Source organism: Antechinus flavipes, chromosome 4 (assembly GCF_016432865.1).
Source record: "Antechinus flavipes isolate AdamAnt ecotype Samford, QLD, Australia chromosome 4, AdamAnt_v2, whole genome shotgun sequence".
Lineage (NCBI taxonomy): Eukaryota > Metazoa > Chordata > Mammalia > Dasyuromorphia > Dasyuridae > Antechinus > Antechinus flavipes.
Window position 1 is genome coordinate 26,093,400 of NC_067401.1, and position 12,279 is coordinate 26,105,678.

At 44.5% G+C, this 12,279-nt stretch overlaps 1 protein-coding gene across 1 annotated transcript in view; it reads left to right on the plus strand.

Annotated features, from left to right (window-relative positions):
• METTL16 (methyltransferase 16, N6-methyladenosine) overlaps positions 1–10,653 on the plus strand; it is a 57,975-nt gene extending 47,322 nt beyond the window's left edge. Inside the window, exon 11 of the mRNA XM_051992140.1 lies at positions 22–10,653. Within this exon, the coding sequence (XP_051848100.1) occupies positions 22–627 (606 nt within the window). The 3' untranslated portion in view covers positions 628–10,653. The remainder of the gene's footprint in view (positions 1–21) is intronic.
• The last annotated feature ends 1,626 nt before the right edge of the window (positions 10,654–12,279 follow it).

Consider the following 12,279-nt stretch of genomic DNA (forward strand, 5'->3'; position numbering starts at 1 on the left):
TCTGTTTTTTCCTCTAAATAGGTCCAGCATAAACGGGTTCCCTGTGGAAAAGAGGAAGTTAGTCTATTCTTAACAGCCATAGAAAACTCTTGGGTTCATTTAAGGAGAAAGAAAAGAGACAGAGTGAGGCAGTTGAGAGAAGTTCCTCGAGCCTCTGAAGACTTCATTCAAGCTATGGAAGAGGAGAAACCTCTGCCCAAAGAGATTGAAAATAACCCAGGGTGGGCCAAGCGCTCTGATGAGAGCTCCCCATCCAGGCCTACCATATGTGGAGCTGAAACAGCTGTTCCTGAAAGTCACCACCCAGACAATAGCCAAGAGCCAATGGAGGAAGAAGGGACTGAGAAAAAAGGAAGGACAGCGGTTTTAGAAAGTGTCAGGGGTTCGTTCTCTACCGCATTGGAGGTAGATGCTCCTGAAGAAGTTGCCAGTACAGTGGCTGAAAGAGAGAAAAATTCTCAAGGGGCTTCAGGACATTATCTGTTTAAGTGTTTAATAAATGTCAAGAAGGAGGCAAACGAGGATACAGTGGTAGAGATGCATTGGGTTGAGGGCCAGAATAGGGACTTAATGAACCAGCTCTGCACGTATTTACGCAACCAGATTTTCAGGCTTGTTGCTAGTTAGCCACAAACAAATTCCTGGCACAGCTGCTACAGTCAGATGTAGGGCAGCTTGCTTTTTAGAATTCTTTTTACTAATTTAGGGGGGAAAACAATGACACTGGCACGAGTTTTTTTTTTTTTTTTTTTTTTTTAAAGACAATTCTAGTGAGTCCACTGGAATGGTAATTTTTGTTTGTTTAGATGCAGGGAATCGCTGTGAAGTGACACCAGAAGAAATGTCTTGGATGTTAGGAACAATAAAAAACTACCAGAAGGCTGGGACTGTGGACAGATTTAAATCTGGTTTTCTTGGTGTGAGACTGGCTCTCCAAGCCATCGGATTATTTGTGTAGCATCCGAGATTGAGGCAGCTTGAGAGAGAGAAGGTACTTTAGCCTTCAGGGATACATGCTCAGTCCCTCAGGTCTTCTCTAAAGGCTATTACTTTAGAAAGACAAGTGGTTTCATTACGTCCACTCCAAAGACAGATCAATTTAGCAGGCTCAAGGGTGTCTTCATGAGTCATCAAGACTGAACTTGCTCACTTGTGTTCTCTTCTGATTGACCCTTCCACCCAACTGGATCCTGACCTTAGGGGTCTGATGGTGAGTCAAGGCTAGGTGGAACACAGGAGCAAAGGGGTTCAATTCATCCTCAGAAAGATATTCTTCATTTTGGGTTTTCTTGATTAGAAATTGGCAGGAAGCATGTACTTAATGAGCAAAAGAAGAAAGGCTCTTGATGCTCTGGCTCCAAAACCTAAGAGTAAACTCCATTTTAAGTCTAGAGACCCTTTCCTCTAAATTGTATACAGTGTTATTCTTTTGCAACATTAATTTCACACAATTTTGGAATCATTCACAAATATCAACCAACTTTCATTTGGTGTATGTGTATACACACACAAACACACAGAATATTCAAAAATGAAAAGGGTCGATCCTGTTTCTTGTTTCACAGGGGACTGCTTGTAATTGATTTGAAGTTGTCAGAAACTAAGAGTACACGTTTGTTGTCAAAGTATTCTGTGAGTATTGGTATTGGTCTAAATCCACAGAGTTCATTTGTTGACAGGTAAACTGATGCTAATTGAACATTGTGATCAAAAGAGTCAACTCAACCTCACATTTTTTTACTGGCAGTAGAATTTTGATTCCTAGTTTAACCACCTTCTCAAAACAAGTGTTCAAGGAAGAATGCTTTGGGTTCAGTTAGGGTTGGGAAAGCTAGGGTTTTGTTTTTAAGTACCATGTGCCAGTTAGCACCGGGACTTCCCTTTTTCAAGACCAGCTCTAAATGTACTAGGCTGCATTGTTCCAATTCTGAGGTTTTATCTATCTAGATACACACACACACACACACACACACACACATATGTATCATCACTCCCTCTTCCTCTAAGAAAAAGAGCACAATCACTGAACTTTTTAGAGTAAAGTCAAGGGAATGTCACTCTGAGCACACATGGGGTGTCTATGAGCTTCTTTTGCCCAGCACTGTTGGTTAATTGTTACAAACATGTACTCGTGACTTCATATCTTAGGATGGACCTCAGAGGGCCCTCTCTTTAGTCTGCTCACTCCCCTCCTTCCCTAGTACCCTCCATTGTACAAATAAGAAAACAGTATCAGAACCATGGAGTGATTTCAGAGCAGTACTAGGGCTAAACCCATATTTCCTGACTTTAGGATATAATTCCTTGTGTTTGCAGTACTCATATTAAATGACAGCTGTTCATATTTAAAACAGAAAACAGTGTTTGCTATTTTTGTTATAGAAGAAAGGGAACAAGCATTTATAGAGTACCTACTATGTGCCAAGAAACTTGGCTCAGTGCTTTTTACAATTATCTCATTTAATCCTCCCGAACCACTCTGTTGAAGTAGATAATTATGTTCCCCATTTTTCAGTTAAAGAGGCAGAGAAGTGACTTGACTAGGGTCACACAGCTAGTAAATCTTTGAGTTAGAGTTGAACTTGATTTTCCTGACTGAAGGCTCAGATTCTAACTACTGCACCATCAACTCCCTCTGGAGGGTAGGTTATTAGCAGGGAAAAGAATTTTGTTTTTCCCTTGAGGAGACAGAGGGCTGAAAATAAACCAGTACCCTAATGTGTGGCAGAACTTGGTCTGCGGCTCCTAATCCAGGGGCCTGGTATCATTGTGGGTGGTTCCTAGACTGTTCCAGGTTCTGTGTAAGGATGTATCTAAACTTCTCCCTTAACAGGCTTTTGAAATGAAACCAGAATTACACTTCCATTTAAAATCATGTGGAAGCAAGGTGCAGCTTTTTTGTATTTGAACCCTTCTTGATTTTAAATGCTTCCTTGGGAAAGAACAGACTACTTTTTGGCTCAGAGAAGTTGGTATTATTTCCCTATTTATAGAACACTGAAATTTATAAAACAACTAGTTAGGTTTTTTAAAATGTTTTTGCCTAAGCACATATCTTCCACTTGGGCCAGAGGGAGGTATGAGGATGAATATGTCTTCTTTTAAGAAGAAATTTTTTAGATTTTTGTTCCAAAGCAAATGATTTGTTAAACTCATAAGATCAGCACAAGGCTGACTATTAAGTCTGAATGTACAGGCCTTTCTGAAGAAAGGTCTATGTGTGTGGTGGCATTCTTTAGCAGGCTTGCCTAGATATGCCCTGGTGCTGGTTCTCCTTTGTTTGGTAATTGTCCGAGAGAGGGAAGGTGAGCTTGCTTTTTACCATAGCTGCCGTTGTTCTCTACAGACATATGTGCTTTCAGAACTTCCTCCCCCTTTTCCTGTCTCATCAGCCTCTTATATGGAACTGTTTCCCAGTTTGTTCTTGAAACGTGTCTCACATTCTTGCCAATTTCTCTGTCCGTGGCATTGTTTGCTGTTCTTGTCTGATTCAACCCCGCTATCTTGCCCTTTTTAATTTTGACATGTGTTTGATCACAGGTACTGTAGTCTCTTGCCCCTTATGTACATTCATCAGGAATGAATAGAATTGAGTTTGAAAATTTTTTGATTAACGTTAATATTGAAGCTGACTTGAATGTAAATTGTTCAGGAACAAATGGGTTTGATCTCCCTTCTATTTTAATCCCCCAGGTGACTTCCCTTAGTGTGCTTACTCTTCTAGGGATACAGCCAGAATTGTACAATTGCTCCAGGCTTATTTCTAATTGAGAAGGTGTTGGTAGGGTCCATGATCCTTTCCTTGCAGGCTACTGAGTCATTACTCTCTCTGACATGGGTTTTGCCTAATAAGGTGATAATGCTCTCGAAGATCTTTGGAATAGGTCTAATATAGTCTAAGACTGTAGGCTGCTTTTGAAAGAGAGAAAAGTGCTGATGTCACTTGGCTTCATTGAACCCAGATCTGTGGTCAGCCCCCTGGCCGTTTCTGTTAGTGGTATTTTGAAGAAATAGGCCAAGTATAAAGATGCTGTTAACGTGGCATCCTTGACTCACTTTCTTAGAACCCTTTCTGCCTTCAGTTCATATTTAATGTTAAGTGAAGTTGGTTCCATAACTAAAAACATCCAGTCTCGAACACTGTTGGAGTATAATAACCTCATTTAATAGCAATTGCAAGGGCGGTATTCAGTACTGTGATGCAGCAGCTTTGAGAGCAAATAGTTTATGTTAGTGGGTCAGAAACCTTTCCAAAGATCTGTGTCACAGCACCGCGGTGGGCAGACCCTGCAAGCCCGTGATGACTTAGGTTTTAGTCTGGCATAACCTGGTTTGAAAGTTGTACAGAGATTTCCAGGTAGTATAGGAAAATGTCAGATGAAAGAGCTAGCCATGGTGACATCACTTGAGCAGTACTTAAGCAGCTGGAAACTAGGTGTGCCAACTTGCATAGATGTTTGGAAAGATCTCCCTGTTGAATCTGAAACCCAAGATACCCGCTTTTGCGTTACTGACATTAGAACTCTTTAAAAATATGTTCTCTTTCTGTACTTGTACAGGCAGTCTGAAGCCCAACATTCTTCACCTTCTGGGTCTTGGCTGGCACTTCTAGGGGTATATATCGCGAGACATACGCTTTGGCCTTGGGAATGACATCTTGGGATGTCATGTTCCACATTTGCCTCATGGAATGGGAGGATTTCCCAGCAGGATGTTAAGATTGTCTAGAGCTCATGTCGCTTACCTTCACGTGGCCAAGAGCATGTTTGATCCTTCACATAGGGCTTGAAATATAAATGTGGGAAGCACGGATGACATGTTCCTGTTTGAAATTGGTTAGGATGCAAATCTACTCTTAGTACATAATGCTTTAATATGGGCTTGCTTTTAAACACCAACCACTTCTGGCTTGTAAAAGACTGTTATTTTGGAAACAGAAGCCAGCTGCTTATGCAGACTAGGCTCCAGAGTTCCAGAGTGGCTGCATAGTACGTGTGTTGAAATTGTTCATTATCTTATTTAAGGACTTGCATTGTACTTGACACAAAGCAGTATATAGCATTCCCCATCATGGCCACAAGGGGGCATTTGTGGCTTTTTTTTCTTCCAGAGTACTTGCCTCCTTATGGGGAAGAATGGTTTAGACCTTGGTGTTTTTTCGGAAAGAACTTTATATTTTAATGGCTTACATAGTAAAAATTAGCTTTCCAGATAAGTCATTTCCTCAACTGTCATCAAGAACTGCGAAGTTCTTAATTTTTGTTATTAATTAGCCTTTAAGAAATTTTTTAAAGCGAGGAGGGCGTCACCACACAGTGAATGGATACATACTTTCAGATCTGACTAGAAATTTGAAAATCTCCAAGAAAGAGATGATTTCAAATATTCTCTGTTCAGGTTTTTTAAACCTGTTTGTTTTCCTTTTTCCTGTTTAGACCAAGACTGCCTATTGGGTGGTGAGGCTGCCATCACCTTTTGTCCCTGAAGCTCCTCCTTTGGGATGTGTATTACAGTTCTGTCCCAGGTCAGGACCTCATGCTGGCACTGAGCTCAGCCTCTGCCTTGTGGCTTTAGCAGAAGGAAGGAACCAAGTATTGAAGTTGTCGGGCAGTCTTTCACCAGGGAAGACCTGCTAGGCTGGGAAGCTGCGGCCTTGCTTCAGTACCCTTCAAGGCAGTGGACCTTGGAAAAGATGTGGCTGAATTTGAAAAAGGCTGCTAGACATCTAGGTATTAACTGAAAGGTAATTTCTGCCCCCTTAGACTGCAAATGACCAGTATACAAGCTACTGTGGAAGCTCCAAAGGCAGTGACCATGTTCTGTTATAGGGCCTGCATTTTTAGGAAACATCTAAACAGGTGTGACTGAGAGACAGGTGAGGACCCAAAGAGAGCATGGGAGTTGCCTTGAGGTGTTTGAAGGGCTGTAATGAAGGACATTTGGCTTGCTGTGTTTTGCCCTCAGGGGCAGAACTGGGAGGACGGGCAGGTGTAGGTGGAGGCTGGATGGAAATAAAATTTTTCATTGAGCCTTGAGTCTTTAAGCTAAGAGAAAGGGCCAAGATGTCCCCCAGCTTTGAGGTCTTTGAAGAATAAGACCACATTGAGGCCATTTGTTGGAAAAGAGGGTCTATGTGCCCTCTGGAAGTCTTTGGCACATCTTTGATTCTGTAAATACTTGTGCTTCCAGAAATAGCATAAGGGCACAAGTGGTTGGGAGCTTAGTTCCTGATTTCTTTGTACCTCTTTAGCTACATGAGTAATTGCCATCTTGGTTTCAGGAACTCCATGTCACTAAAGAGCTTTCTGAGGACCCTTTACCTCCAGTTCTGCAAATTCACTTCACAACATACTGTGGAACTCTAAAGGCTGAGCCTCTCAGGGTGCTTTGCTATGACTCATCCAACTGACTAAAACAGCAATTTATTTATTTAATTGGTAATTGGAGCAGCCAGTGCTACATTTAGTAGGCTTGCACTTGTACTTTGGAGGAAGCATGTTTTGACTGTGGTGAAGACAGTGTATCTCACAGCAGTCTCTGGGATGTAGATTCTTGGTCTAATCAGAAACTCCAGCCTTCTGTGACTAGGATTTGTTAGTAGTTTCTGTTCACATTAGCTGGTGTATGTTAACATGCCAGGATTGGATTGTTTGTAGTTTTGATGAGGAAAGATGTTTTAGTAATCCAAGACAATAGAATGGTGAATTTGGGTCCATTAGATATGGGTTGGGTTGGGGAAGTAGGATAGAGTTCTTGTTAATGCAAGGATCCTAAGCTGAAAGATCTTGAATGTGTGATGTCATATTTTTATCCCCAAATAGAGCTAAAATTCACATTTTATTGGGGAGCCTTGACCTCTGTGAAGAACACACTTTTCCCCATCCTTACCTCTAACACAGTCTCCTAAATCCTACTAACCTATCCCATGGAGAAGGCACTTTAATTAATGTTGATGGGGAAGAGAGAACACTTCTTACTATCATTTGATAATTAGGCACTTGAGGTAACATTTCTTCCACCTCTCTATGATCAATGACTAAAGATTAGGGTAAGAGAAAGATTAATAGTTTTAAATTCATACTACCAAATCTTTTTATCTGGCAGTATTTTTAACTCAGATAATTAAGGGTCATAACAAAAGTGTCTTGTAAAAGTACCTTTTGGATCAGAGAACGTGAAATAACTGTTGATTTCCTGAGGACAACTTGGCAACATGGAACTGGGTTATAGTGGACCTGATGCTGGGTTTTCTTTCTTCTGTGTCTGTCAGTAGCACATATCTCAAACAGACTAATTTGTTTTTTGAGATTGTTCTTTGGGAGGCGATTTACAGACGCTCTCTCAATATCTCTGGCAGCTGTTCAAAGAATATTGTGTCCTCTCGTGTAGATTTTCCTGGTACAGATGTCAGCTGTCACTGTGTGCAGAAGCTAGTGATGGAGCCAGGCAGGCAGGGTGCTCAGCCCTAACATCCTCCCTTGGTAGAGGTCTTCCTTCAGGTATTCCACCAGAGCATTACAAGCCAAGTTGAGGCAGAAGGCTTGCAGACCCAATTTTTCCCTGTTTTGAAAGGGTCTGTGTTCTTGAAATGTGAGTTAAAGGGAGCAGGGTGCCAAGCCTGAAGTGTGGAAGAACACCCTACCCTGGAGTCCTGGCAGTAGCCTGAAGCTCCTTGCAGAGTGAGCCTGGCCTTCAGTTTGGTAAGATTTGGCCACGCTCTTAATAGGTCTCAAAATGTCTTGCCTGCCATATCCTGTCCTGACCTTATCTTGGGGGAGCAGATCTTTTCCCTTTCTGGGGAGCCAGCAGTGTTTTCTAGCCCAAGTAGGAGGAGGAGAGTTTGGATGTGTAAGCTGTGGGAAGTTGGGCCTTCTCTAGAAAAACCTGACTTCCCTATGAAGGCCAGACCATTCTGCTGGGGGGGTGGGGGTGGAGAGAAATGGAAGATGTCTGTTGAATGGGAGACAGAAGCTGCTGTTTCTTAAATGTTGCTTAAGAAGAGAGAGTTCCCCACTGTGGGGGATACTTACCCAGAGAGTGCTGGAAGCCACAGGCTAGCCCCCAATTAGAAATGCAGAGGCATTGTGGTTTGCACTGGAAGTCAGCTCCCTGTCTGGTACCTTCCCGGCTTAGAGGTGCAGGAGAGGCCTTGCTCCAGAATGGCAGGGGAGAAGGATGCTATGGCACAGGCAGCCACGGGTACCATGTGAGGAACAATTCTGGAGCAAGTTTAGAGGTTGTGGATGACTAAGGAGATGGAGGGATCTTGTCAGAAGCAAAGCCAGAACTGAATGCAGGGTGAAAGATCACATTGCCCTCTTAGCAAGTCATGGAAATCATCAGGAGAGGCTGCCTTATGGATCATGGGGCCAGTTAAGCTCTGCTCAGCTTCCCAGCTGAAACCTTTGTCCTGCTAACTGGGAGCTAGGGCACAGTTTGTTACAGAGTCTGGAAGGCAAAAGGAGAAATTAGATTTTTGTACCACCTGGAAGCCACGCAGAAGCCCTGTCCTAGAGGATAGAGAGTGCTCGGAACACTTGTTTTAGTATTGTGCTGTCAGGGAGTTGGGCCCCTTAGAGGAAGGAGTTCTGCATTTCAGTCACATGGGTGGTATTTGATGAGTTGGGGGCTTGCTCTTCCCTGAACTGTCCCTGGGTCGGTTCTTCCCATGGCCTGGCATTGCTGTGGGTCCCCGGTGTCCCCTTTGGCCTCTGCTGGATTCAGACTCCCAGAGGATGTGGTTGCCTTTCCTAGACAGCCTGAGGTCTTGGCACAGATAACAATGCCATTTTGGGAGGTGGTGTCACTGCTGCAGAAAGGGAGTGCAGGCTCAGACAGGACAGCCCAGACACTGGCCTTGGCGCTTTCTTAGCCTCCAGAGTATCGGCTTGCTTCTCTAGGACCTGGAAAGCCCCTCCTCTTTTTTGTGCCTCTATTTCTGTCTGTTCTTGCTCCTTTACTTCATTACCTTTTCCCTTTGCCTTTTGACCCCAATCCTTGTTAGTCATCCCCACTTCATTCCCCAGATTCCCAGGCTGCTTTTTCACCCACTGCCCCACTTGGCCTCATGGTCAGATGTCTTGGCCCCTCCCTACTCTGTACCTTGGACCTGAGTTTCTTGCTCAGCATTCAGAGCCAGGGTAGTGTCCTTGGTAGAAATCTCTCCAGGGACTGCCTGTCAGTTTACAATTTCTAGAACTGGAGGTGTTTCTGAAGTGCTGTGGGAAGGAAGAACTCAAAGGGTCATCAGCTGGATGACCTTTTTGTCATTTGTGGATTTGATATAATTCCTTCCCTGGAAATTCTGGGGTCAGGGATTGGGTTCTAGTTCAGCTATTGCCATTGACCAGCTCTACAGGAAATCTTTGAACTTTTTGAGACTTCAGTTTCTTCATGTAGAAATAGAATTAGACTCCCCCTTTTCATTTCCAACATTCATTGAAGAGGGAGTATCAGTAACATGAGATGGGCAATTGAAAAGTAAAATTGCTTCTGGAGGTTGGAATGATGTGCCTGGACCCTTTGCTTGAACCTACTACATCATATTGGCCATGGCTATTTAGGCTCAGCCAGTAGGGAATGGGCAAGAATTAGAAAACAGATTCCCCTTTTATTTTCTGCCTCCCTACTAGTGCCCTCTCTTCTCATCTGGAGAGAAGGGAAGTGTTGGGAAGCTGGGTACTGCCTTATCAGAACAGAGAAAACTTTAGACAGAGCAGCTGAGGCTCCAGGGGGAAAATGGATGAGGGATTAACACCGTGGAGAGGTCATGTTGGCAAGGAGTCAAGTGAGTGACCTTTGATTGGAATTGGAGCAAATCATTTGTTTGGGGTACAATATAAGGGTTTGCCCAATTGTTCTCTTACCTCTTGTTGTTTTCCCTTCCTACATTAAATTCTCCTTGGTGATTCAGGCATAGGGAGGGAAGGAGTTTCATAAAAGCATTTGGAAAAATTGAGACATCCTAGCCGATATTATTAATCTGTTTTCTAATCAAATATGATATGTAATCTTACATAAGTATCTTCAGGCTTCAGTGTCCCTCTCCATCCATTGAACCTCCTTCGTTCTTTTTTTAGTTCCTTCCAACCCAAGGGAGTTTTTAGGAATGGTATCAAGTATTGGGAATTTTTTAGAATAAAATTTGAACTCTGGAATGTAAAGGTGCAGCCTCGGACATAAACATGTCCCTAATTTCGTGTGTGCCAGTTATACATCTCTGATATCTTGGAACCTCAGCAGGTTGCACATTTGAGTTTTAAATAAGGAATTTGGGGTGTGAGGTATGGGCCAAGCATCTCACTCGGGTCAGGGGACCTCTGCCTTTTCTGATGCAGCAGAACCAGTGGCAGGTCCCACACAGGAAGTGCATGGATGGCCCTTTTGTTTTCTGCTGAAATGTCAGATTGACCTCTTCCTCTTCTCCTTCCAGTAACTGCAACAGGGCCGAGTAAACACTGACTGCATACTGCCTCATGAGCCTGCTCTCTCCTCCACAGTGAGAGCAAAGATGCTGCCCTGGGAGTAGGGGACCCCTTAGATGCTTTTTGCAGGTCAGCAGCAGATCTGAAACCTTACTAAACTCTCTTGCCTAATGATGCCAGGTTTATTGTCCCCATATGACCCAAATAAACAGATGATCATGTGAACTCAGTAAGGCTGTTTGTTTTAAATAGCAATCGTTTCTTTTAAGCCCAGAAGCAGATGGGTTACTGGAGGCAAGAGAGAAGCCAAATCCTCTTTTGACCTCACTTTTGAAATCAGCTCAGAATCCTATTTTATTTTTGGTGATATCTCTTGAGAAATTGTTTGGCCAGCAGATTCCCCTGCCAACATGAGCTGTGTGACCTGGGAAACCACTTAGTGACCAGATCTTCAGTTTCCTAGGGCAAAATAGGGAAGCTCCCCAAAGGAAAGTCCAAAAATGTGTTCTTGCTGGTTGGGGTTCTCAACCTGCCTGGCCTGTGAGAGGGAGTGAGCAGAGGCCAGGTTCAACATATCGCCTTGTGCCCCTCCAAGGAGCAGGTTGGAAAGCACTGCTGTGGCTTCTAGGCCGAAGGCAGCACATGGGTCCCAAGCAGAGCTAGGCCTCCAGTCACTTCTGTGGTGTGTTTTGATTTGAACCACGGCATTTTTTGAGGATCTCCCTTACCTCCTTTCCCCTCCTGCTGCCCACAGCCTTGGTGTCCAGGATGATAAAATGTCCTCTGAGGCTTCAGGATCTGCCGAGTCCTGCTTCCCAGGCAAACTGCAGGGGCCTCGTTTTAGCAGAAGAGGTGTCAGTGACATGGGACCACCCCTCCGAGAATGACCACCCAACCACTTAAGACACCATTTCTACCTAAGTTTCTCAGGATCCTGTAGCTGCAGTGATGAGACAACAGTGTGAAAGAAACTCGGATTCGGACTCGAGCTTTTTTCATGAGTGACCACGATCTTCGGTTTACTTCTATTACTGGATATAATACTTGGATTAACCCTCCAGTTTCAATATAAGGAAAGCAATTTGCGAGTCTTAAAGCTACAAACTGAACTGTGGCGACTATAGGTTAGACAGACTGTGACAGCATCAGAAACGCATTACATTTGTAGTCAAGGCAGGGGGGCAAACTGCCTGGCTCATTGGACTTTCACCTCCACCAGGGAGTTGGCTAAGAGGAGGAAAGGAGCACAGAGAGCAGTACCTCGGCCCGGTCGAGTCTGGGAGCATTAGGTGTGCCTTTGGGGGAGGAGAGAGAGAGTGTGTGTGTGTACACGTGTGTATACAAGAGGAAGGCCAAACAGTCCCTGCCTTAGGGGAGCTGACCGCCGAGATTCTGAATCTAAAGCTGTGCCTCTTCCCCCAAGCAGCCGCGGGCCCAGCGGCTGGGGAGGGGCCCGGGACTCGCTTGCCCAGTTTCTTTCGGCGGTCATGTGGCCTGTTTTTTGGGTTGGGGTGGGGGGGGCGATCCCCTCCTAGACAGGGAGCTGTTCCTGGTACCGGATCTTAGGCGTTTGGACACCCGCGTTGAATGGGCGACCAAAGAGGGTGCAGTTTGGGATTGGGGCCCTGATAGGTCCTGAACTATCCTTTGCCCGCCCTTCTGGAGAAGACACCAGAGGACAGGGTGCGATCACGGGGAGCCCCGCAGCCGCTCGTCGGCCTGCAGTTTGGAAAGCCTGGAGTGACTCGACGTCAGCGGCGGTTATGCACACAAGGGGCTCGGCACACCCCAGCCCTCTGTGCCCCATCGGTCCCTGCCGCCTCTATGGTTAGTTATTTTTGCCGAGGGCAGCAGG